The following is a 25,995-nucleotide window of genomic DNA, read 5'->3' as shown; positions in this document are numbered from 1 at the left end:
AGTGGTGGGATATCGGCTCACTGCAACCTCCTCCTCCCGGGTTCGAGCGATTCTCCTGCCTCAGCCTCCCGAGTAGCTGGGATTACAGGCGCCCGCCACAACACCCGGCTGATTTTTGTATTTTTAGTAGAGACGGGGTTTCGCCATGTTGGCCAGGCTGGTCTCAAACTCCTGAGATCCGCCCACCTCGTCCTCCCAAAGTGCTGGGATTACAGGCGTGAGCCACCGCGCCTGGCCTAAAGTAATTGTCTTCTTACTGGTTTCTGTGCCTTTGGTCTCACCAAACGCCGCACTCTAAATCACTGCAGACAAGGGGTTCTGTCTAAGGGGGAGAGCCCACCAGTTAAAACCCTTCAGTGGTTCCTAACTACCCTAGGACAAATGCAGACTTATCCTTCGCTCTCTGCTGCCGCCCCTCTCCTTCCCAGATCCCATATGGCTCCAGCCACATCCTCAGACCATCTGGGCTGCTGTCTGTCCTGCCACTCACCCTTCCCACCCCGCTGCCTTGCAAGTCCTACTCAGGCTGCACCTACACAGCTGTCTCAGTTCCTATCTGAGGCTCCCGCAGCCTCCTCTGAAAGTCCTCATCACAGCCAATGATACTGAAACTGTTTTCTTATGCAGGGCACGGAAAGATCTATTCAACTCACTGCCCGATCTCCTCTCCTGGTGCAGAAAAGACACCCAGTCAGCGACTTGCATTCTCTGCAGGCATGAGTGAATAATAATAATGCCTAACCGTTATATAGTGCTAATTCCACGCCTGGCACTGTTCTAGGCACTCATATAAATTCATGTAATCCACACAACCCCAAAACTGATGATATCTCTTCATCTTACCAAGCACTGAGCAGTTAAATAACTTGCTCCAGATATTAAGGGGCCGAGCTGGGGTTTGAAGCCTGGCTTCCCATAAATGAACCAAGAACTGGAAGGAGGACAAGACCTCCGAGAAGGAGTCAGGTAAGGGCGTGATCTGTGCGCTTTACATCTAAGATCTTCCAGCTCCCAGGGATCCCGTTTCATAGAGCAGGAGATAGAGGCCGGGAGGGACACGGAGAGCCTCGGGAGCCGTGTGGAGGAAGCGGTGCTGTTTGGGGTCCGGGAGCAAGGGCGTGGCCTGGATGCGCGGGCGCCTGGGGCTGCACGTCCTCAGACCAAACTACAACTCCCAGGACCCAGCGGGCGCTGCCGCCCACGCGACGTCACGGCGGCGGAGGCCGCAGGCGGCTGGGCTCCCGGCGAGTGGACTGTTCGAGCCCTTCCACTGGGACCCGGGCCCTGGCTCCGGCCCCGCGGTAAGTGGGGCGAACCCGGCCTACTCAGTCCGCAGAGGCCCCGCGGCGCACATCCGCAGTCTCCATCACAGCGCGGGCGCGCAGACGGGGCTGGCATCTACCATATGGGGGGCATCCAGGCCAAGCCAAGTGACCCGCGTGGGGGGTCCCGCTGGGGACTTCGTGCCGCACCCTGCCGAGCCAGCCCCAGGGGCCCAGGGCTGGTGTCGCACGTCCGCTGGCCGCGCTCCTAGGGCCCGGGTTTGAAGGCGCTGGGCAGGCAGGGGCAGCCCCGCCCCCTGAGAAGGGTACCCGGGACCCCGGGGCGCTGGGGCGAGGTTTTTGGGCTGGAAGGGTCTGAGGGGCTCCTCCCCCGACAGCCCTCCCACCGCCAGTAGAGCCTCGGGTGGGGGAATAGAAGCCCCGGGAGGCTAGGTCCTTTGGGCGCGGCCTGTGTGCATCTGGGGAGGCGGTGGGAGGGGTGGGGAGAGGTCGCCGGGGTCTGGGGAGACCGATGCACAGGTGGAGAGATGGTGCGGGCTCTGTGGATTCGGATCCTTACAACTTCCTCTTCCCTGCCCCGGTAGATGGGAGCTGCTCTCCGCGGGCTGAGCCTGTCAGCATCCTCGACGCACCCTGGTCCCTGAAGTCGGAGAAGAGCCTCTACCCACCCACACCCCCTTGCCCCATTTTGAGTCGCCTGGGTCCTCAGCCCTAGCGGATCCTCAGCCCTAGCAGCCACCGGGTCTGAAAGGAGCAGGACGATGATCCTGGCGTCGGTGCTGGGGAGCGGTCCCCGGGGCGGGCTTCCGCTCCGGCCACTCCTAGGGCCCGCACTCGCACTCCGGGCCCGCTCGACGTCAGCCACCGACACACACCACGTGGAGATGGCTCGGGAGCGCTCCAAGACCGTCACCTCCTTTTACAACCAGTCGGCCATCGACGCGGCAGCGGAGAAGGTGCGCAAGGGGGCGTCGAGCCCAGGGTCCGGGATGTGGGCGCGAGGGAGAGTGTTGGGGGTTCTCTGCTCAAGGCCTCTCTCCCTCTCTAGCCCTCAGTCCGCCTCACGCCCACCATGATGCTCTACGCTGGCCGCTCTCAGGACGGCAGCCACCTTCTGGTAAGATTCACGCCATCTATTTTCCTCGTGGATCCTGGAGCTCTCCCAGACACCCAGGCTCCAGCCCCGCCTTCCCTTCTCTTTTTCTCCTAGAAAAGTGCTCGGTACCTGCAGCAAGAACTTCCAGTGAGGATTGCTCACCGCATCAAGGGCTTCCGCTGCCTTCCTTTCATCATTGGCTGCAACCCCACCATACTGCACGTGGTAAGGTAGAGAGGACCTTAGGTCAGCGGGCTACCCTGCCCAGGGGGCAAGTCTGGGGCCCAGAGTGGCAGACGATTGCTTGCATAAAGGTGTCAGGGCCACACAGGATTCAACCCCAGGCCTTCAGAAGTCAAAGGTGTGTATTCATGGAGCCTGGAAGGGTCGAAGTGGGGGTTTGATCACGTGGTCAACCAGCTGGGTGGTGATCCCCATGGGTAGGTGCGGGTGGCTGTTCTCTGCTCAGTGCCCATGCGGCTTTGTGAATTCCCACACCTCTTCCTTGCAGCATGAGCTATACATCCGTGCCTTCCAGAAGCTGACAGACTTCCCTCCGGTGAGTGCTGGGCCAGAGCAGGGTGAGGGGCTGAGAGGTTGGGCTTGGACCACCCTTCCTCATGACTGTGACCTGCAGATCAAGGACCAGGCGGACGAGGCCCAGTACTGCCAGCTAGTGCGACAGCTGCTGGATGACCACAAGGATGTGGTGACCCTCTTGGCAGAGGGCCTGCGTGAGAGCCGGAAGCACATAGAGGTTGGGGCAGCAGAGGAGAGGCTGGGCCTGCTGGGGGCTGGGAAGGGCACAGGATTCTGAGACCTCACTCTTTACAGGATGAAAAGCTCGTCCGCTACTTCTTGGACAAGACGCTGACTTCGAGGCTTGGAATCCGCATGTTGGCCACGCATCACCTGGCGCTGCATGAGGACAAGGTGGGGCTCTGGGACCTGAAACCCGCCTGGGAACGTTAAGTGAGACAGAGGAGACTGGGCTGGGGATCCGGGTCAAGGGCCTGGGGGCTGAGGCTGTGGGGCTGGTGCTTTGGGGCAGTTCCGAAGTTGCCAGCATCTTGGGGTGGGGCTAGGGGTGTGGGTAGTCCTGACCTCCTTTCTCCGGCCAGCCTGACTTTGTCGGCATCATCTGTACTCGTCTCTCACCAAAGAAGATTATTGAGAAGTGGGTGGACTTTGCCAGGTGAGGCAAGAATGGCTCAGGGGGTGGGCAGACATCTGGGGCAGGGAAGGCTTGGGTCTGAGCCCTTGCCCGGGGCATGGTCTGCGGGGAGCAGGGTTTCTCAACCATGGCATGATTGACATTTCCAGCCAGATAATTCTTTGTTGTAGGGGCTGCCCTGTGCACGTTAGGAAGTTCAGCAGCATCCCTGGCGCCAGCAGTACTGCCTAGTTGTGACAAACAAAAATGTCTCTGCACATTGCCATATATTACTTAGGGGGGCAGAATTGTCTCCAGTTGCAAACCACTGGTGGAGGGGCCCCTGACTGAACCCTCGCTCCTGTCCGCAGACGCCTGTGTGAGCACAAGTATGGCAATGCGCCCCGTGTCCGCATCAATGGCCATGTGGCTGCCCGGTTCCCCTTCATCCCTATGCCACTGGACTACATCCTGCCGGAGCTGCTCAAGAATGCCATGAGGTAGGGTGGCTGGATGTGCTGGGTGGGGGGTGGGCAGGAACCGGGGTGCTTCTACCTACTGGTCTTTCCTCTCTGCATAGAGCCACAATGGAGAGTCACCTAGACACTCCCTACAATGTCCCAGATGTGGTCATCACCATCGCCAACAATGATGTTGATCTGATCATCAGGTTTGCCCCGAGTGGGAGTTGGGCTGAGGTGGATGGGATGGGGGTGGAGGCACTGTTTCTGACTTGATCTAGGACCTTGAGCCCCTTCCTGCCCCATTCTGGGACTTGGTCCCTGACCAGAGAAACTATTCTCTGGATCCTGAGATGGCGATGAGCTGCTTATTAATGGATCTGGGGCCAGCTGCAGGCGTAGGTATCCTGCCTTTGTCAGCAGCTGAGGAGTTTGAAATTGAGAAACAGTCAGGAGTTGGTCTAGGATGCTGGGCCGAGGATAAATGTCACATCCTGTGAGAAGGTATAAGCAGTCAGTGGCCCTGGCAGAGGTGAGGATGATACAAACAAGGCCCAAGGGTCTAGGTGGACCACATTCCAGCTCTGGGTGGAAGGGACAGGAAGGCAGACTTTGCACTGTCTGCTTGGGGGGTGGTGAGTCCCCTGTCAAAGCTGAGCCAAGCCCATTGTTGTTGCCATCTTACTAGGATCTCAGACCGTGGTGGAGGAATCGCTCACAAAGATCTGGACCGGGTCATGGACTACCATTTCACTACCGCCGAGGCCAGCACACAGGACCCCCGGATCAGCCCCCTCTTTGGCCACCTGGACATGCACAGTGGCGCCCAGTCAGGACCCATGCACGGGTGAGACCCTGCCAGGCCAGGATGGAGGGGTGGGGGACCCCAGGAGACTCAAGCCTCTGAAGCCTCCTGTCCTGTCCCCCTGCCCACCCCCAGCTTTGGCTTCGGGTTGCCCACGTCACGGGCCTACGCGGAGTACCTCGGTGGGTCTCTGCAGCTGCAGTCCCTGCAGGGCATTGGCACGGACGTCTACCTGCGGCTCCGCCACATCGATGGCCGGGAGGAAAGCTTCCGGATCTGACCCCACAGCCTTTGGCCTGCTCGCCCGACCAGCCTGGGCCACATTCCCTGCAGGACCTCCCGGGTCAGGCAGGGTGGCCCCCTGCTCCACACACTGCTGCATCTTGTGTCTCAGGGCCCCAGACAGATGGACTTACATGGAGCTGGGCACCGCCCCGCCTCAACAGGGTCCACTGCCTCCTCACCTCCAGACCTTGGAGGGGGGACGTGGGCACCCTGAGGCCTCCAGCACCAGCTCCGTCATTCTCGTTCCTGGGGAACCCCCACTCTGACCTGTTGTTTGTTATTAAAGTTCACATTTTGAATGCCCTCTCGGGCCCTGTGTGTGGGGAGGGCAGGTGAACTTTTGTTTCTGCCCCCATTCAGGTTCACTGAGCCCTTGGGTTGAACTGGTTCGTATCCCAGTCTCTTACCTGCCCCGAGAGCCTGGCGGGCCAGAAGTAGAATGGGCCCCAAGTCTGTTGCATGTTTGATTTGGTGGGAGTGGGATGACTGCAGCACCTTATACAAAGAGCTTTCATTCATCTTGTTGAACAAATGTTTCCGGTTCCCAGATAATATTGAAGGCCCAGATTGACCCAGCTTCAGGCATCAGTTTTGACTCTTCCTTTCCTGGCAGTCACAGTTTCTAGAGGTGAAGGTCACCAGACTGGGCAAACTCCTGAGCCAACTGCTTCCCGAGCCTGAGTAAGGTTAAAAATACTGTGTCTGCTGCTGCCAAGGAAAAGAACATACAAGGTTGTGCCCTCGCAGACCCTAGCAGGGACTGGGTGCCCCACTGCAAGGAAAGGTGGGGCCCTGATAGTGAAGACCAAGGATTTGGGCAAAGATATCAGGTAGGCTCAAGGTTAGACTTGAATCAGAACTCCAGATGACATCTTAGGTGGGAACACCCTACCCACCTTGCCAGGGAAAAAGAAAGGCCTAAGGGCGGCCTGGTGGGGCTGGGAGGAGAACTGGAAAGTTCTCTTGCCTTCACATGTGAGCTCCCACAGCAAACTTCCTAAGGCTGGCTCTAGGCCTGTACCATCTCCTACCCTTGATGGGGATGGAGGGGAAGTTGTATCTGGAAGCCAAATGGCAGGGGCTAGGAAACCACAGTGACTTGCTAGACTGAAAAATCCTGCCAGCTGCAGGGCAGGGCACTGAGGCTGGAGAGGCAGGCAGCAGTCAGAGGCCAGGGCCCTGAAACATGGGATTTATCTTGAGCCAGTAGGGATCCATGGGTGAGTTTTCATTTATTTAGAAATGGGGTCTTGCTCTGTTGCCCAGGCTGGAATATGGTGGCTGCAGAGTTCACTGCAGCCTTGAACTCCTGGGCTCAAGAGATTCTCCCACCTCAGCCGTCTGAGTAGCTGGGACCATCATGCTGGGCTAAATTTTAAAATTTTTTGTAGAAACAGGGTTTTTACAAAACCCTGTGTTGCCCGGGGCTGAACTCCTGGGCTCAAATGATCCTTCCACCCCAGCCTCCCAAAGTGGTGGGATTACAGGCGTGAGCCACTGCAGCTGGCCCATGGGTGGGTTTTGAGCTGGGAAGGGATGTTTCTGGTTGGAGTCCCTGAGAGGATTCATGTCCACGTGATTTCTTAAGAAAGTGCTCCCAGAACAGAGTAGGGGAAGCAGGAAGGGGAAGGGGAGGAAGCCAAGCAAGGATGTGACCTCAGGCAAAAGCCCAGAACCAGTCAATTATGCCTCAGGGTTGAAGGTAAGAGAGCTAAACCTCAGAGTCACTGATTAATTTCTCCACTTGGCAGTCACTGGTTAAAGTCTGTTGGGAAAGCAAACAGCTCTATTAACCTAAGGATGGTTTTTTAAGAAGAGCCTCAGGTGCTGGTGTGGGCCTTTGAAAGCACATCAAAGGTAATCTGGGCACACAGAAACAGCAAGAACTCCCAGAGGATCTGGGTGGAGCACCTACATTGTTTTTTTGTTTTGTTTTGTTTTGTTTTAAACGGAGTCTCAATCTGTCACCCAGGCTGGAGTGCAGTGGCTCGATCTTCGCTCACTGCAACCTCCGCCCCACCCCCCCAACCCCACGTTCAAGTGATTCTCCTGCCTCAGCCTCCCGAGTAGCTGGGAATTACAGGCGTATGCTACCACACCCAGCTAATTTTTGTATTTTTAGTAGAGACAGGGTTTCGCCATGTTGGCCAGGCTGGTCTCCAACTCCTGACCTCTGGTGATCTGCCAACCTCGGCCTCCCAAAGTGCTGGGATTATAGGTGTGAGCCACCACGCCCAGCCGTTTTTGTTTTTTTTTTTTTGACTGACACAGTCTCACTCTGTCGCCTAGGCTGGAGTGCAGTGGCATGATCTCAGCTCACTGCAACATCCGCCTCCCAGGTTCAAGCGATTTTTCTGCCTCAGCCTCCCGAGTAGCTAAGATTACAGGAGCCCGCCATCACGCCCAGCTAATTTTTGTATTTTTAGTAGAGATGGGGTTTCACCATGTCAGCTAGGCTAGTGTTAAACTCCTGACCTCAAGAGATCTGCCAGCCTCCGCCTCCCAAAGTGCTGAGATTACAGGTATCATCCACCGTGCCTGGCCCGGCCTTACTGTTCTCGGAGAAACAGATTTGCAAACATGCAAGAAGATTCTTCTAACAAGAGTCATTGGTGGCCAGTGGATTGGAGGGAGAAGAGTATGGACGGTGATGCAGTAACCCTGGTCAGGGATTTCTAAGGCCTCGGCTAATCCCTAACTAGAAAGGACAATATCGGTAACCGACAATGTCAGGTAAAGTAAAAAGTGAGGTGCCAGAACCCTGGGTAGGTGGAATAACAACCTTGAAGACAGGGTGGTTGTAGTGGGAGAAGGCATTCGAATTTCAATTCTTTTCTTGCTTGACTTTTTTTTTAGAAGCTGGGATTACAAACACCTGCCACCACACCCGGCTAATTTTTGTATTTTTAGTAGAGATGAGGTTTTACTATGTTGGCCAGGCTGGTCTCGAACTCCTGACTTCAGGTGATCCGTCTGCCTTGGCCTCTCAAAGTGCTGGGATTACATGTGTGAGCCACCCACCCGGCCGCTTGACTTTTATTTCTTGTTTCTTATGCTGCCAGGCACCTGGCATTCACTGCCCCCTTCATTTCCCCAATGGCAAGTTAACAGCCCCTCCTACTGCCATCCTAACACAGATATTTCTTTTTTTTTTTTGAGATGGAGTCTCGCTGTCACCCAGGTTGGAGTGCAATGGTGCAATCTCGGCTCACTGCAACCTCTGCGTCCCGGGTTCAAGCGATTCTCCTGCCTCAACCTCTTGAGTAGCTGGGATTACAGGTGTGCGCCACCACGCCCGGCTAATTTTTCTATTTTTAGTAGAGATGGGGTTTCACCATGTTGGCCAGGCTGGTCTCGAACTCCCAACCTCATGATCCACCCACCTCAGCCTCCCAAAGTACCAGGATTACAGGCATAAGCCACCATACCTGTCAGATGTATCTTGATTTGTAACCTCTGAGAGACCCATCCTCAGGCCCTGAGCATTCCACTCCTCTCAGAATTGTTTCCAAGCCCAATAACCACATTATAAATCAAACAAGATTCAGAGAATGGCCAAAGGGAATGTTTACTGAGTACCTACCCTGTCTGGCACTTTGCAATACACTTGTTTATTGATAAGATGGATAGTTCAACTGTTACATAGTTATATGATTGATAGTTATACCTGCTTAACTGCTGGGGATTGGTTCCAGGACCGCCTGTGAATACCGAAATCTGCAGGTGCTCAAGTCCTACAGTTGGCCCTGCCAAACAGCAGACATGAAGTCAGCTCTTCAGATCTGTGGGTTCTGCATCCTTACAATATTTTCTTTCCTTTCCTTTTCACGTTCATTTTCTTTTCCTCCCTTCCAACCTCTTTTTTTTTTTTTTCGAGATGGAGTCTTGTTGCGTCAGCCAGGCTGGAGTGCAGTGGCGTGATCTAGGCTCACTGCAACCTCCACCTCCTGGGTTCAAGCAGTTCTCCTGCCTCAGCCTCCCAAGTAGCTGGGATTACAGGCACGCGCCACCACCCCCGGCTGTTTTGTATTTTTAGTAGAGACGGGGTTTCACAATATCGGCCAAGCTGGTTTTGAACTCCTGAACTCAAGTAATCCGCCTGCCTCGGCCTCCCAAAGTGCTGGGATTACAGGTGTGAGCCACCGCGCCCAATCTTTTTTTTTTTTTTTTTTTTTGAGGCAGAGTTTCATTCTTGTTGCCCAGGCTGGAGTGCAATGGCACGATCTTGGCTCACCACAACCTCTGCCTCCCAGGTTCAAGCAGTTCTCCTGCCTCAGCCTCCCGAGTAGCTGGGATTACAGGCATGCGCCACCACGCCTGGCTAATTTTGTATTTTTAGTAGAGATGGGGTTTCTCCATGTTGGTCAGGCTGGTCTCAAACTCCCGACCTCAGGTGGTCTGCCTGCCTCAGCCTCCCAAAGTGGTGGGATTACAGGAGTGAGCCACTGCGCCCAGCCTCCTTTTCTTTCCCCCCCTTTTTTTGAGACAGGGTCTTACTCTGTCACCCAAGCTGGAGTGCAGTGGAGGGATTATAGCTCACTCAGCCTCGACCTCCTGGGTTTAAGTGATCCCTCTGCCTCAGCCTCCCGAGTAGGTGGGACTACAGGTGAGGGCCCCCAGGCCCAGCTAATTTTTTTCCCCCCAAATTTTTAGGAGAAAGGAGGTCTCTATGCTGCCCAGGCTGGTCTTGAACTCCTGGCCTGAAGTGATCCTCCTGCTTGGACTCCTAAAGTGCGTGATTACAGGTGTGAGCCACCACACCTAAACACTGCATTTTCTTTTTTTTTTTTTTTTTTTTTTTTTTTTTTTGAGACGGAGTCTCGCTCTTTCACCCAGGCTGGAGTGCAGTGGCGCGATCTCGGCTCACTGCAGGCTCCGCCCCCCGGGGTTCACGCCATTCTCCTGCCTCAGCCTCCCGCGTAGGTGGGACTACAGGCGCCTGCCACTGCGCCCGGCTAATTTTTTGTATCTTTAGTAGAGATGGGGTTTCACCGTGTTAGCCAGGATGGTCTCGATCTCCTGACCTTGTGATCCGCCCACCTCGGCCTCCCAAAGTGCTGGGATTACAGGCGTGAGCCACCGCGCCCGGCCAACACTGCATTTTCAACCCGCTCTTCGTTGAATCTTCAAAGGTGGGACACGCGGATATGGAGGGCCTATTGTATACGGTTGGACCATACATATACAAATGGCTTTAACTTTGACTGACTCTCATAGAACCCTCAGTGCAGTGGCGCGATCTCAGCTCACTGCAAGCTCCGCCTCCCGGGTTCACACCATTCTCCTGCCTCAGCCTCCCGAGTAGCTGGGACCACAGGGGCCCGCCACCAAGCCCGGCTAATTGTTTTGTATTTTTTTAGTAGAGACGGAGTTTCACCGTGTTAGCCAGGATAGTCTCGATCTCCTGACCTCGTGATCCACCCGCCTCGGCCTCCCAAAGTGCTGGGATTACAGGCGTGAACCACCGCACCCGGCCTTTTTATTTTTTTTTGAGATGGAGTCTGGCTGTTGGTCCTCAGGCTGGAGTGCAATGGCGGGATCTCGGCTCACTGCAACCTCCGCCTCCCGGGTTCAAGCGATTCTCCTGCTTCAGCCTCCCGAGTAGCTGGGACTACAGGCGCGTGCCACCACGCCCGGCTAAACTCCAGCCTGGGCGACAGAGCGAGACTCCATTTCAAAAAAAAAAAAAAAAAAAGCGGGGGGGTGAGCCACATTAGGCCAGCGCGAGTGTGCGGCTCCAGACCACCAGGGCGGCCGGTCTGGCTCTGCCCTGTTAAAAGTGGGGGCAGCGCCCGCTGAAAATTGGCACATCTTGGCTTCCTCAGGCACCAGGGCCTTTAAAAAGGTTCAGCTGGCGGGCGCGGTGGCTCACGCCTGTAATCCCAGCACTTTGGGAGGTCGAGGGTGGCGGATCACGAGGTCAAGAGATCAAGACCATCCTGGACAACATGGTGAAACCCAGACTGTACTAAAAATACAAAAATTAGATGGGCGTGGTGGCGCGCGCCTGCAGTCCCAGCTACCCGGGAGGCTGAGGCAGAAGAATCGCTTGAACCCGGAGGCGGAGGTTGCAGTGAGCCGAGATCGCGCCACTGCACTCCAGCCTGGGCGACAGAGCATGACTCCGTCTCTAAATAAATAAATAAATAAAAGGTTGAGTTAAGTCATGGCATGAGGTAAGTCTGTCTCCTCTCCTCAACCATAGGCTGCAGCCACAGGTCCGCACGGAAAACCAAGAGCTCCAAGACTGCCGCACACTCAACATCCAACTCGTCGCGGGGCCGCGGGGACGGCCACGGAAGCCAATAGGCTCCTGCTACATCACACACCCCGCCCTCAAACCTTGAGGCGCCCGCCCCCACGCACTGTTGACCCGGAGCCAAAAGAGCTGCGTGGCGTCTGATTCTGGCGTCACTTCCCCTCCCGCGATGGCGGCACAGGGAGCTGCTGCGGCGGTTGCAGCGGCGACTTCAGGTGTCGCGGGGGAGGGCGAGCCCGGGCCCGGGGAGAATGCGGCCGCTGAGGGGACCGCCCCATCCCCGGGCCGCGTCTCTCCGCCGACCCCGGCGCGCGGCGAGCCGGAAGTCACGGTGGAGATCGGAGAAACGTACCTGTGCCGGCGGCCGGATAGCACCTGGCGTGAGGGCGGGGCCCAGGGCCGGGGGCGGGGCGGAGCGCAGGACCAGGGGGTGGGGCGGGGCCTGAGAACAGGCTCTCCGTGAGGCCAAGATCCGGGGGCTGGTAGTGGAGAGGAGGAGGGGCGGGGCTTGGGGAAAGAACGCCGCGTTCCGGGCGCTGAGAAACCAGCCGGGTTGTGGGAGGCTGTTGACCTTGGATTATGCTGAGCGACGCCTACAAACCCACCACTCAGGCCTTCACCAGGATTGTTCCCATTCCACTTCCTTGCCCAGTCTTAGGCTTCATTCCTTCTTCGTGCTAACGCTGCTTCCTCATCCGTCTCTTGTCTCTGTGTCTTCTCTTTCCATTTGTCCCTGGCAGCCACCCGCAGAGAGAAGACCTTCCAGAAATAACAGGCTTCCCTTTCCTAATGTTCTGCTGCCTTCTGTCATTTTCAAAATTAACCCCAAACTCCTTAGAGTGGCATTCATTTTTGTGACCTCTCCAGTTTCTAGCCAACCCTAGCAAAGGGCATTGCCAGGCCAGAACACACTGCCCTCTGAAGACCACACGCCCTTTACCACCTGTGCCCTTTGCTTGGAATGCTTTTTCTTCCCTTTCTCCTTGTTTGCCTGCCTAGCTCCTACTCATCCTCTTAGCATCATATCCTTTGTGATGTCATCCTTGATTCCCCTTCAGGCAAAGTGAGTGGCTCCCTTCTCTGTGTTCCTGCAACATTTTTTTCATACCTCAGTCATAGTTTTTGTAACATTATGTTGTAATTTTCTCTCTCTGTCTGCCTCCATCATACTGAGAACTTCTGGAGGGCAGCACTTCTTGTGATTCATCACTGTGTCCTCTGTACCCGGCAACAACACAGCATAGGGCCAGACACAAGGTGGTTGCCTTTGTCATTTATTGAATGCTCTGCTAATTGTCAGGTGCTCTGCTAAAAATTTTGGAGGCGTTAACTCACCTTCTAAGGTTGGCACTATTATCCCTTTTGTCTTTTTTTTTTTTTTTTTTTTTTTTTTTTTTTTTTTTTTTGAGACAGGATCTCGCTCTGTCACCCAGGTGGGAGTGCCATGGCATGATGACAGCTCACTGAAGCCTAGACCTTCTAGGCTCAAGTGATTCCCCCACCTCACCCTCTCAGAGTGTTGGGATTACTGGCATGAGCCACTGTGCCCAGCTGTTATCCCTTTTCACAGATGAAGAGACTGAGGCTCAGAAAGATGGAATAACTTGCTCAGTTACACACAGCTAGGAAGTAGGGAGCTGGTATTTTATGTATATATATATTTTTGTTTGTTTGTTTGTTTTTTTGTTTGAGATGGAATCGCTCTCTGTTGCCAGGCTGGAGTGCAGTGGCGCCATCTTGGCTCACTGCAATCTCTGCCTCCCAGGTTCAAGTGATTCTCCTGCCTCAACCTCCTGAGTAGCTGGGACTACAGTTGTGCGCCACCACACCCAGCTACTTTTTGTATTTTTAGTAGAGACGAAGTTTCACCATGTTGGCCAGGATGGTCTTGACCTCTTGACCTCGTGATCCACCCACCTCGGCCTCCCAAAGTGCTGGGATTACAGGCGTGAGCCACGATGCCCAGTCCTGGAATTATACATTAATGTAGGCTATCTTAATCCAGAGCCAGCACTCATGGTCCCTGAACAAATGAACAACTGAAGGTATATGATAAAATGAGCATTGAATTTAGAGTCAGATTTAAATTCAGTTAAGTATTAGCTCTTATCACTTTTCAAATCTGTGACCCTGGGTAAGCCTCAGTTTTGTTTTGTTTTTTGGGGTTCTTTTTTTTTGAGACAGGGTCTTGCTCTTGTCACCCAGGCCACAGTGCAGTGATACAATCTCGGCTCACTGCAACCGCTGCCTCCCGGGTTCAAGCAATTCTCCTGCCTCAGCTTTACCTCCCGGGTTCAAGCAATTTTCCTGCCTCAGCCTCCGAGTAGTTGGGATTACAGGTGTGTGCCACCACGCCTGGCTTTTGTGTGTGTGTGTGTGTCTTTTTGGTAGAGATGGGGTTTTGCCATGTTGACCAGGCTGGTCTCAAACTCCTGGCCTCGTGTTCTGCCCATCTTGGCCTCCAGAAGTACTGGGATTACAGGTGTGAGCCACACACCCAGCCAGTTATTTTCTCATTCATAAAATAAGAATAACAGCACCAACCTGATCCACCTCACAGTTGTGGCAGTGATTGAGTAGAATGGCAGAGGTTGACCAGTGAGGTTAGCTGATGTGTGGCCCTGGACTCTGGAAACTGCTTCTCAGTGTGCAGGATTCCTTTTGTTCCAGCCTTACCTTCCTGATGACCCTAGCCTTTTTCCATCACAGATTCTGCTGAAGTGATCCAGTCTCGAGTGAACGACCAGGAGGGCCGAGAGGAATTCTATGTACACTATGTGGGCTGTGAGTGGCTTGGCACATCTGGGCGTGGGTGCGGGGAGTTGGGTGCCCTGGCAGCACTCTCATGGCCCATCCTTACAGTTAACCGGCGGCTGGACGAGTGGGTAGACAAGAACCGGCTGGCGCTGACCAAGACAGTGAAGGATGCTGTGCAGAAGAACTCAGAGAAGTACCTGAGCGAGCTCGCAGAGCAGCCTGAGCGCAAGATCACTCGCAACCAAAAGCGCAAGCATGATGAGATCAACCATGTGCAGAAGGTCCGGATCCCTTCCCATCCACGGGCCCGGGAGGCCCAGCTGCCTGTGCTAGCTCCCTTGGGTCTCTCGGGCCCCAGTGCCAAAACCACAGCAAATCCCATTTCTTAAGCTCCTGTAGCGTGTCAGGGACTTTACCTACTTCCTCTTACTTACTTTTCATAGGTAAGAAAACAGACTTAGAGAGGGTAAGGGCTTCGCTGCAGTCTCACAGCAAGGAAATGGCACAGCTGGGACTAGAACTCAGGCCTCCTGCACCAGTAGTCTCTTTTGTCTCCTAGTGGCTGTGTCTTAGTAGAAAAAATGACTTGAAGTTCAGTGGGAAAGACGAGAATGTTATTCGGCAGTTGCTATAGCCAAGCACCCTGCCAAGTCCTGTGTATGTATAAGCTCCTCAAATCCTTCCCAGCAATTCAACACACAAAAATAGTTACTTTTTTGGTAGAGGAGGAAGCAGGCTCAGAGAGATTAAGTAACATGCCCAAGGTCACACAGCTAGTAAAACGGTGGGCTGGAATTAGAATAATAATGCCAAACACTTGTTAGCCAGTGAGCAAAAGTATTAAGCTAATTTTTTTTTTTTTTTTTTTTTTTTTTTTGAGACGGAGTCTTGCTCTGTCGCCCAGGCTGGAGTACAGTGGCATGATCTCGGCTCACTGCAACCTCCGCCACCTGGGTTCAAGCAATTTTCCTGTCTCAGCCTCCCAAGTAGCTGGGACTACAGGTGCCCGCCACCACGCCCAGCTAATTTTTGTATTTTTAGTAGAGACGAGGTTTCACCATATTGGTCAGGCTGGTCTCGAACTCCTGACCTCAGGTGATCCGCCTACCTCAGCCTCCCAAAATGCTGGGATTACAGGCGTGAGCTACTGCGCCCAGCCTAAGCTGAGTGTTTTAATACATGACCTCACTGACATTTCACAGCAGGCCTGTGAAGTAAGCATGCAGAAGAGCTACAGATAAGTTTAGGGACCCAGACAGGAATTAGATCTACCAGCTAGATTGTGCTACCTCAGAGCTAGAGGCCTTAGCAATGATTTTGGTTTTTTCTTAAGAGATGGGAGTCTTGCTGTGTTGCTCAGGCTGGACTTGAACTCCTGGGCTCAAATGTTCTTCCTGCCTCAGCCTCCTAAGTAGCTGGGACTACAGGTGTGCATCCCTGTACTTGCCTTGGTTTTTTCTTGTATTGATACATAATAGTTGTACATATTATTGTTATTTTTTTTTTTTTGAGACAGGGTCTTTATCGTCTAGGCTGAGTGCAGTGGCACAGTCATGGCTCACTTCAGCCTCAACCTCGTGGGCTCGAGCAATCCTCCTGCCTCTCAGCCTCCTGAGTAGCTGGGACCATAGGCAAGTGCCACCATGCCCGGGTAATTTTTTATTTTTTTGTAGAGACGGGATCTGCTATGTTGCCCACACTAGTCTCAAACTCCTGGTCTCAAGCGATCCTCCTGCCTTAGCCTTCCAAAGTGCTGGGATTACAGGTGTGAGCCACTGTGCCCGACCAAGTCTCAGTTTCTTAATTTATAAAATTAAAATCAGGAGTGCAAACCAGAGCAAGATTTGTCGAAGTCTCCAGACACCCAGACATTTGTTACTTTCAGCCATTGCAGCTTCATCCTTCTGAGTACATGAGTTCAGTGGGCAAGCCCAACATTTAAATTTCTTTAAATGGAAGAAAGAAAGTGGATAAGATAGAAAAATCAGGGTGTTACACTTTATTAAGGGTAGGTATTGTTTTGAGAAGCTTTTATTTTTTTTTTTTATTTTTTTTTTTTTGAGACGGAGTCTTGCTCTGTGCCCCAGGCTGGAGTGCAGTGGCGCGATCTCGGCTCACTGCAAGCTCCGCCTCCCGGGTTCACGCCATTCTCCTGCCTCAGCCTCCCGAGTAGCTGGGACTACAGGCGCCCGCCAACACACCCGGCTAATTTTTTTTTGTATTTTTAGTAGAGACGGGGTTTCACTGTGTTAGCCAGGATGGTCTCGATCTCCTGACCTCGTGATCCGCCCGCCTCGGCCTCCCAAAGTGCTGGGATTACAGGCTTGAGCCACCACGCCCGGCCTGAGAAGCTTTTATTTGACACCCAATAAAAGTGTGCAGGATTCCTCTTGTTCCAGCCTTACCTTCCTGATGATCCTAGCACACACTTGTGTGTATATACAGACATGTCAACAGGTTTACAGTGCCAAGTGTACTTCCTACTGTGGTGTGATTTAAAAAATTGAAATACCCTAAACTGGAAGAACTCAAGGTCTAAACTGCCCAGTCGAACTTCCTATCGTAACGGAAATGTTCTATAGCTGTACTATCCAGTACAGTAGCCACTAGCCACATGTAGCTGTTGAGCACTTGAAATGTGTCTAGTGTGACTAAGAATTAAGAATTTTAGCCGGGTGCGGTGGCTTACGCCTGTAATCCCAGCACTTTTTTTTTTATTTTATTTTTGAGACGGAGTCTCGCTCTGTCGCCCAGGCTGGAGTGCAGTGGCACAATCTCGGCTCACTGCAACCTCCACCCATCCAAGTTTAAGCAATTCTCTGCCTCAGTCTCCGGAGTAGTTGGGATTACAGGCGCATGCCACCATGCCCAGCTAATTTTTTGTATTTTTAGTAGAGACGGGGTTTCACCATCTTGGCCAGGCTGGTCTTGAACTCCTGACCTCGTGATCCACCCGCCTTGGCCTCCCAAAGTGCTGGGATTACAGGCGAGAGCCACCGCGCCCGGCCCATCCCAGCACTTTGGGAGGCCGAGGTGGGTAGATCACGAGGTCAGAAGATCGAGACCATCCTGGCTAAAATGGTGAAACCCCGTCTCTACTAAAAAATACAAAATAATTAGCCGGGTGTGGTGGCGTGTGCCTGTAGTCCCAGCTACTCGGGAGGCTGAGGTAGGAGAATGGCGTGAACCCGGGACGCAGAGCTTGCAGTGAGCCGAGATCGTGCCACTGCACTCCAGCCTGGGAGACAGAGCGAGACTCCGTCTCAAAAAAAAAAAAAAAGAATTTTAAAATTATGGTCAGGTGCAGTGCCTCACACTTGTAATCCCAACACTTTGGGAGGTGGACGTGGGTGTATCACTTGAGGTCAGGGGATTGAGACCAGCCTGGCCAACGTGGCCAAACCCCATCTCTACTAAAAATACAAAAATTAGCCAGGTGTGGTGGTGCACACCTGTAGTCCCAGCTACTTAGGAGGCTGAGGCAGGAGAATTGCTTGAGCTCAGGAGATGGAGGTTGCAGTCAGCCAAGATCACGCCACTGCACTCCATCCAGCCTGGATGTCCGAGCAAGACTGTCTCAAAAAAAAAAATTTTTTTTTAATTACAATTTTTTTTTAAATTTTATTTATTTTTATTTTTTTGAGACAGAGTCTCACTTTGTCAACCAGTCTGGAGTGCAGTGGTGCGATCTCAGCTCACTGCAACCTCCGCCTCCCAGGTTCAAGTGAGTTTCCTGCCGCAGCCTCCCAAGTAGCTGGGACTACAGGCACGCACCACCATGCCCGGCTAATTTTTGTATTTTTAGTACAGACAGGGTTTCACCATGTTTGGCCTCAAACTCCTGACCTTAAGTGATCTGCCTGCCTCGGCCTCCCAAAGTGGTGGGATTACAGGTGTGAGCCACTGCGTCCAGCCAAAATTTTCATTTTTTGAGACGGAGTCTCACTCTGTCACCTAGGCTGGAGTACAGTGGCGAGCTCTCGGATTACTGCAACCTCCGCCTTCCTGGCTTAAGCAATTTTTGTGCCTCAGCCTCCCAAGTATCTGAGATTACAGGCATGTGCCACCACACCCAGCTAATTTTTTTTTAATTTTTAGTAGAGATGGGGTTTCGCCATGTTGGCCAGACTGGTCTGGAACTCCTGGCCTCAAGTGATCCTCCCACCTCGGCCTCTCAAAGTGTTGGAATTACAGGCGTGAGCCACCACGTTTGGCTGAGTATAATTTTAAATAGCCCTATGTGACAAGTGGCTACTCTGTTGGACAGTGTAGATCTAAGGTTAGTTCCTCAACTATTTTGCACTCAACAAAGACGCACCTCTGAGCTGGCAACCAGCAGGGTGGATAACGGGCCAGTGGTGATAAAATCAAAGAATAGGTAATGAAACAATCATCCAGTTAACAATCAGCAAGGTTCTTCAGAGCCTAATTAATGTTTAATTCTAAATAAATTGCAACAATTAAGAAAAGTAGTGTTTTTGTAGTTCTTTATTGCATTTGCAGAAGAGTACTGTATTTTGTGAGAATTGGGAAATGTGTTTTAAAGAGATGTGTGAGGAGGAAAATCTTTATTCCTCATCTTTACAGTGGTTAGGTTCAGAATTGGGCAGACCAGGGGCCCATGCCCAACTCTGCTGAGGACCAGTTCTGTGACCTTGGGCAAGTGACCTCACCTCTTTGTGCCTCAGTTTTTTCTCTTACACAACAGGTACAATGAGCACTCTTACTTCAAAGGCTCACTGTGAGGACAAAATGAAATAATGTTGGCTGGGTGCAGTGGCTCATGCCTGTAATCCCCGCACTCTGGGAAGCTGAGATGTTTGGATCATTTGAGGTCAGGAGTTCGAGATCAGCCTAACCAATATGGTGAAAGCCTTTCTCTACTGAAAATACAAAAAGAGGCCAGGCGTGGGCTGGGCACGGTGGCTCATGCCTGTAATCCCAGTACTTTGGGAGGCTGAGGCGGGCAGATCACGAGGTCAGGAGTTGGAGACCAGCACGGCCAACATGGTGAAACCCCGTCTCTACTAAAGATACAAAAAATTAGCTGGGTGTGATGGCGCACACCTGTAATCCTAGCTACTTGGGAGGCTGGGGCAGGAGAATCGCTTGAACCCAGGAGGCAAGGTTGCAGTGACGTAAGATTTTGCCATTGCACTCCAGCCTGGGCGACAGGGCGAGGCTCCATCTCAGGGAAAAAAAAAAAAAGGCCATGGCTCGTGCCTGTAATCCCAGCACTTTGAGAGGCCAAGGTGGGTGGATCATCTGAAGGTCAGGAGTTCAAGACCAACATGGTGAAACCCCATCTCTACTAAAAATACAAAAAATTAGCCGGGCTTGCTGGTGGGCACCTGTAATCCCAGCTACTTGGGAGGCTGAGGTGGGAAGATCGCTTGAACTCAGGAGGTGGAGGTTGTAGTGAGCCAAGATTGCACCATTGCACTCCAGCCTGGGCAACGAGCAAAATTTCATCTCAAAAAACAAAATAAATTAGCTGGGCATGGTAGCAGGCACATGTAGTCTCAGCCACTTGGGAGGCTGACGAAGGAGAATCACTTAAGCCTAGGAGGCAGAGGTTGTGGTGAGCTGAGATCTCACCACTGCACTCCAGCCTGGGCGACAGAGTGAGAGTCTATCTCAGAAAAAAAAAAATAATGTTTATGCCATGCTTGCCACTTGGAATAAATGGCAGCTCGCTAGTCCCTGAGGGTAAGGGACCTCACCTTGCCCTGCCTGTTTACTACTCTGTAAAACTGAAATAACGCAGCTGGGCACAGTGGCTCACGCCTGTAATCTCAGCACTTTGGGAGTGCAAGGCTGGTTGATCACCTGAGGTCAGGAGTTTGAGACCAGCTTGGCCAACATGGTGAAATCCCATCGCTACTAAAAATACAAAAATTACCTGGATGTGGTGGCATGTGCCTGTAGTCCCAGCTACTTGTGAGGCTGAGGCAGGAGAATTGCTTGAACCTGGGAGGCGGAGGTTGCAGTGAGCCGAGATGGTGCCACTGTACTCCAGCCTGAGCAACAGAGTGAGACTCCGTCTCAAAAAAAAAAAAGAACACTCTATGTAAGGGTTACTGAAAGGATTAAATGAGGCCATATAAGCACAATGCTTTGTGGAGGGGGTTCTGGGTAAAGCGCTGGCTCCTTCCTCCCTTCTCAGCTACAGGGCAGGGCCTTGTCTGCCCTGGTGTAGGTCATGGGCCATCTTGGGTCCCTCCTCCATTGTCAGGCTATACTGGGTTCCTCCCACAGGGTCTGGCCTAGGAGCAGGATGTGTTGTGAGTGTGGTGTGACTCTTAGTCTCTGCTTTCCGAGGACTTGAAAAATAGAGGAACCCAGGTGGGCATACTTGGACAGTGTTGCCCTGTTGACCACTTCTCACTGAACTTGGAGAGGAGGGAATGTTTTCTGGATGGGAAGAATCCAGTCAGGCCTCCTGGAGAGGGTAGTAAGAATCTCGAGCCTTGAAGGATGGGAAAGAGCACAATAACGACAGTGACACAGGATAGATCACAAAGCATCATGGACTCACCTGACTCATGCTCCGTGCCAGGCTGAGGAAGCATTTTCTGCTGGCAGTGAGAGAAGGAAGGGCATTCTCCAGGTGGAAGGAGCTGTTTGTGCAGAAGCATGAAGGCCGCAAAAAGGGGGCTTCTGATAGCAATGAGGAGGCTGGTGCTGGAGGCAGGGAATCTGAGGAGGCCTAGTAAATTGTCCAGACCTGAGATGGGGCCATGACTACCTGGAGCAGGACAGAGAGGAGAATTCCAGAGAGGGCCCAATTCCAGAGATGGCCCAATTCCAGAGATGTCAGAAGTAGAGTTGACATCCACTGTATTAGGACTTGGCCAGGCCGAGGGAGAGGGAATAGTCTGAGGCAAGCCTAGTTATGGGTCTTGGACATTGGGATCAAGGGTGTTCCCAGTAAAATGAGCAACCCAGGAGGAGGCGCAGGTTTGTAGGGAGGAGTGTTGAGGTCCTTTCTGCACATCTTGAGTCTGCTGTCCCTGTGGGAGGGACCTCTGGGGCAGTCCCATGGACAGGCAGGGTCTGGTGCTCAGGAAAGGGGTCCAGGCACGTCAGGGAGGTAGTAGCAGTTCTTATGGTGGGCCTTGAAGGCAAATCTGTTATTTCATTTGAGTCTCACAACTTTGGCAGAGCTGGATTGCCCCCCATCGTGCAGCTGAAGCCCCTATCCTGATCCTAACCCTGTTCATCTGGCAAAAGGTCCAAACTTGGACATCAGGGATGTCTGGAATATCTGGGGGTGGGGCGGGTGGGTGTGAGAGGAGCCTGGACTGGCCAGCTTCAGAACCAAGTCAGATAGGTTAGCTATTGGTGTGGTTATTATTGCCATCCAGGAATGAGTTCTGGAAGACAGCAGGGAAGCCTTGTGGGTCCTGACAGGGGAGGGACAGCCTGGTCACCACTTCTGTTTACCTCTGCCCACTTTTCTTTCCTGGCCCAGACTTATGCAGAGATGGACCCCACCACAGCGGCCTTGGAGAAGGAGCATGAGGCGGTAAGTGGGGCTGGGAAGCTGCCTGCAGGTCCCCTGTCTCCCCTTGCCGAGGAGCCCCTGCTGAGCCGTGCACTGTGCCCCACTCCCACCCGGCCTGCAGATCACCAAGGTGAAGTATGTGGACAAGATCCACATCGGGAACTATGAAATCGATGCCTGGTATTTCTCACCATTCCCCGAAGACTATGGGAAACAGCCCAAGCTCTGGCTCTGCGAGTACTGCCTCAAGTACATGAAATATGAGAAGAGCTACCGCTTCCACTTGGTGAGGCTGGGCCGGTCGGGCTGAGCTGGGCAGGGGCCTGGTGAGAGGCAGAGGCAGGCATGGAGGCTGAGGGCAGCTGCACTGGCAGCTCCATAGAGGAGACAGGCCCAGAGGAGCGAGTACAGGGAAGAGCTGCTGGGGGTCAAGAGGCCTGGATTCCAGGCCTGGCTTTGCTGTTGCTGGCAGGGTGGCCTTGCCAACTCCAGACCTCAGCTTCCTCTTCTCTGGAATGGGGACAGTAACTCACCCCCTTCAGGTCTTTTGCCAAGGCCAGCCCCATCCCAGGAAGCACACATAGCCCCTGGCAGTGGGACCTTAAGTGTGGACGAAATTGGGGGCTGTCAGGAAGGGGCGCTCTCATCACTGACACAGTGGGCTGCTTCCCGAAGTGTGGAATCTGAAGTGAATAGGTGTGGTTTAGGGAAGCCATTGTCATGGACGGGTCCCTCCAGAGCCAGGCCCACAAAGACTCAAAACCCCACCGGGCTGTATGATGTTTGCATCTCTGTGCCTGGGCCTTGGTCTGTAAAAGCAGGATTGCTTTCCTAAGGCTGCTGGGAGGGTTACTCAATGTAGGTGAAGTGTTGAGGGGGGAAACAGAGAGGCAGAGACTTGCTCCAAAGCATGCAGCAGTGGGGTGGGGGCCTCCTAGCAGAGAATATATGGCAGCGAACCTGTTCTCTTGTCCCCCACCAGGGTCAGTGCCAGTGGCGGCAGCCCCCCGGGAAAGAGATCTACCGCAAGAGCAACATCTCCGTGTACGAAGTTGACGGCAAAGACCATAAGGTGAGTGGGTGGCCAGGGGCTAGGGGAGGCCGGGGAGGCCCTGGGCACCTCCCAGATGATCCTCATCACCACCAAAGGGGAGGGGGCAGCCTTAGCTGAGCCTCCATGGGCAGAATGCCTCTGAGGGGCTGGGCACTGCAACTCACACCTGTAATCCTAGCACTTTTGGAGGCTGAGGCGGGCAGATTGCCTGAGCTCAGGAGTTCGAGAGCAGCCTGGGTCACATGATGAAACTCCTTCTCGACTAAAAATACAAAAAATTAGCCGGCGTGGTGGTGTGCACCTGTAATCCCAGCTACTCGGGAGGCTGAGGCATGAGAATGCTTGAACCCAGGAGGCAGAGGTTGCAGTGAGCCGAGATTGTGCCACTGTACTCCAGCCTGGGCGTCAGAGTGAGAATCTGTCTCAAAAAAAAAAAAAAAAGAAGGCCTCTGAGGGCCTCCTAGCCTAGCACTAGGCCTATGGTTGGTGCATAGGAAACACAGGGCCGTGTGGTGGCCCCAGGACTCTTCTGCAGGTGGGGTTAGGTTCAAACTTGGGTTGTTCTGGAACCCAGAGGAGATTTTCTTGCCTGAGGCTGAAAAATTTAGAGGTGCTTTCTCCTTCCGTTGGAAAGAAAGGTGTTTGTTTTTGCCTGGGAGGGGACTGCTTTGTGTGAAATTTCCTGCTGAGAGAACTCTGTGGCTTTCAAGGGCTGAGTTCCTTGTTCCTGGCCCCGAATGACTTCAGCGGGGCAGGTTGGGGAGCTTTGGGACCTGCCCTGCTGTTGTAGAGAACTTGGCCTTTGCCTTGTCAGTCTGGGAGGGTCTCGCCAAGTATACTGGTTTCCCGCAGATGGGCCATACAGCATAGGACGGAGAGGGCGGGCTTCAGAGTGGCTCCACTCACTACAGGGTTGCTCATGTTACGCTGTCACTTCCTCACTGACCACAGACAAGTTACTTAACGTAGTTTGTTCCTGTTTCCTTGTCCATAAGACGGGAGTCATAATATTTACCTAGTTGTGTTGTTAGTGGAATAAATGAGACAGCAAATGTCAAGTGTTCAGTGCAGTGCTTGGCACTAGTATGTACTTAAATAAACACGGGCCTTGTTATTATCGGTGACCTCTCGGGGCTTGATTAGCCTTGGACTCGGAGAATACCCAGGCTGAGCCCAGCCCTTGCCCCTGCTCTGCCTTCCTGAGCATAGCTGTGTGGAATAGCAGAAGGGCCCCCACTGGAGATGTGGGGGTGCTTTCCAGCTGCACTCTGGCAGCTTTGAGGCCCTGGGCAAGCACTTCCACTCTGGGAGCTTCAGCTTCCTCCTGAGTGAGATGGGCCTAGCAGTGCTGGGCTCACCCAGCTGCCAGGTTGGATGAGAGAGTGGTTGTGGTGTCGTAAACCAGGGAGCCCCTTAGTCTGTGCCGTGAAGCCAAACTCGGTCCCATTGTCCCCCTCCTGGTGTGCGACCAAGTGGACAGACAGGGCTCGAGGCTCCTCCATTCAGCAGACATTTACCAGGCACCCAGCTTCATACTTAGCCTCGTGCTAGGCACTGGGGACACAGCCATGAACAGGACAGTCTGAATTCCTGCCTCGGAGCCTCAGTCTCCCGAGTTGAAACAGAGTTATTGTCTGTGAAGACTGAAGCAGATCCTGCATGGAAGGCACCCAGCTCGTATTTGGCACTCAGAAGGGGTGGCTGGGCTTCGTCCAGCTCCGCTGGCACCTCCGAAGTGCTGTTGCTCTCTGATTTCCAGTTCCCTGTCCATCAGAGGCTGACTGAAGACTCCTTCCAGTGTGAAATCCTTCCAGCCTGGCAAGGCCCCCACTTCCCGCGGGCTGGTGCTGGCCGCTGGAACCAGCTGGGTGGGGCCTGTGCCTGCCCCCTGAGCCTGTTTCTCCTGCTCCTCAACCTTAGATTTACTGTCAGAACCTGTGTCTGCTGGCCAAGCTTTTCCTGGACCATAAGACACTGTACTTTGACGTGGAGCCGTTCGTCTTTTACATCCTGACCGAGGTGGACCGGCAGGGGGCCCACATTGTCGGCTACTTCTCCAAGGTACTGGGTCTAGAAACTCGGGGCAGAGGAGGGTGGGGAGGGCAAAGGTGGGCATGAACAGAGAGGGGGCAGAGCCTCCCCAGCGGCCCTGAGCACCCGCCTCCTGCAGGAGAAGGAGTCCCCGGATGGAAACAACGTGGCCTGCATCCTGACCTTGCCCCCCTACCAACGCCGCGGCTACGGGAAGTTCCTCATTGCTTTCAGTGAGTGGTTCCTGGCCTGTCTGGGAGGGGGAGACCTGTGGGGCAGGGGTGCCAGGGCAGACTGGATCCTAAGTTCCTCTTTCAACTGCTGCCAGGTTATGAGCTCTCCAAGCTGGAGAGCACGGTCGGCTCCCCGGAGAAGCCACTTTCTGACCTGGGCAAGCTCAGCTACCGCAGCTACTGGTCCTGGGTGCTGCTGGAGATCCTGCGGGACTTCCGGGGCACACTGTCCATCAAGGACCTCAGGTGAGGGGGCCTCCCAGGCCCTGGGGGCAGGACTTGTCCTGAGATGGGCCACAATCCTGCCTCCTCATACCCTGTCACCATCCTGGCCAGATCCCACAAGGGCACCATGTCTGGCATTTGCTCTCATCCCTTTTTGCAGCCAGATGACCAGCATCACCCAGAATGACATCATCAGTACCCTGCAGTCCCTCAATATGGTCAAGTACTGGAAGGGCCAGCACGTGATCTGTGTCACACCCAAGCTAGTGGAGGAGCACCTCAAAAGTGCCCAGTATAAGAAACCACCCATCACAGGTGGGTGGGGGGCTGCCATGTGTCCGGGGCGGTGGGGGAGTGTCAGTATATGGACTGGTAGGAGTCAAGGCCTCCTTATTGCTGTCACATGATCCCAAACCAGTCAGACCAGCTCCCAGGTTGGAGCCTGGGGCAGGCCTCTCATTCCTGGGCTTCCCTGCCCCTCCCCAGCATAGCCTGCCCTTTTGTTCTCACCTGGAGGAGGTGAAACTGGCCTGAGCCCAGAGCAGGGCAGCCAGGTGTGAGCTGGCCTGGCCCAGGCCCAGCCCTGCCTCCTGCCCCTTCTCCCCACAGTGGACTCCGTCTGCCTCAAGTGGGCACCCCCCAAGCACAAGCAAGTCAAACTCTCCAAGAAGTGAGCGGCCTGGCCCCTGCTGTCGGACTCGAGCCTCCTGGCTCCCAGCCTGTAAATATGTATAGACCTGTTTTGTCATTTTTTAAATAAAGTCAGTTCTGCTGGTGGCCCTGGACTTTGGAGGGGAAGGGGAGGCCAAGAGCAGATGTTCTTCATTTCACTTCACACACGCACAG

The 25,995-nt window shown here is 53.7% G+C and overlaps 2 protein-coding genes across 4 annotated transcripts; both read left to right on the top strand.

Moving 5' to 3' along the window:
• The first annotated feature begins 1,115 nt into the window (after window positions 1-1,115).
• Window positions 1,116-5,387, top strand: BCKDK (branched chain keto acid dehydrogenase kinase). Of its 2 annotated transcripts, XM_030797819.1 has the most exons (12): window positions 1,116-1,301; window positions 1,868-2,239; window positions 2,332-2,400; window positions 2,494-2,604; window positions 2,891-2,938; window positions 3,017-3,136; window positions 3,214-3,312; window positions 3,501-3,574; window positions 3,904-4,032; window positions 4,113-4,202; window positions 4,682-4,840; window positions 4,934-5,387. In XM_030797819.1, the coding sequence occupies exons 2-12, from the start codon at window positions 2,045-2,047 to the stop codon at window positions 5,076-5,078; spliced, it is 1,239 nt and encodes a 412-aa protein (XP_030653679.1). In that variant the 5' UTR covers window positions 1,116-1,301; window positions 1,868-2,044; the 3' UTR covers window positions 5,079-5,387. The 2 variants fall into 2 exon arrangements, with proteins under 2 accessions (XP_030653679.1, XP_030653686.1); XM_030797826.1 differs by lacking the exon at window positions 3,017-3,136 and having other exon boundaries at window positions 1,163-1,301.
• A 4,738-nt stretch (window positions 5,388-10,125) lies between these two features.
• KAT8 (lysine acetyltransferase 8) lies at window positions 10,126-25,960 on the top strand. 2 transcript variants are annotated; one of them, XM_030797803.1, is made up of 11 exons: window positions 10,126-10,215; window positions 11,289-11,722; window positions 14,052-14,126; window positions 14,205-14,380; window positions 21,574-21,627; window positions 21,728-21,892; window positions 22,589-22,678; window positions 24,581-24,721; window positions 24,831-24,924; window positions 25,020-25,170; window positions 25,310-25,952. In XM_030797803.1, exons 2-11 carry the CDS (start codon window positions 11,512-11,514, stop codon window positions 25,554-25,556), a joined length of 1,404 nt encoding a protein of 467 aa, XP_030653663.1. In that variant the 5' UTR covers window positions 10,126-10,215; window positions 11,289-11,511; the 3' UTR covers window positions 25,557-25,952. The 2 variants fall into 2 exon arrangements, with proteins under 2 accessions (XP_030653663.1, XP_030653670.1); XM_030797810.1 differs by lacking the exon at window positions 10,126-10,215 and having other exon boundaries at window positions 25,310-25,464; window positions 25,759-25,960.
• The last annotated feature ends 35 nt before the right edge of the window (window positions 25,961-25,995 follow it).

This window comes from Nomascus leucogenys, chromosome 2 (genome assembly GCF_006542625.1).
Source record: "Nomascus leucogenys isolate Asia chromosome 2, Asia_NLE_v1, whole genome shotgun sequence".
NCBI classification, from domain to species: Eukaryota; Metazoa; Chordata; class Mammalia; order Primates; family Hylobatidae; genus Nomascus; species Nomascus leucogenys.
The sequence above is the reverse complement of the archived record's forward strand: the minus strand, read 5'-3'. Positions and strand labels throughout refer to the sequence as shown.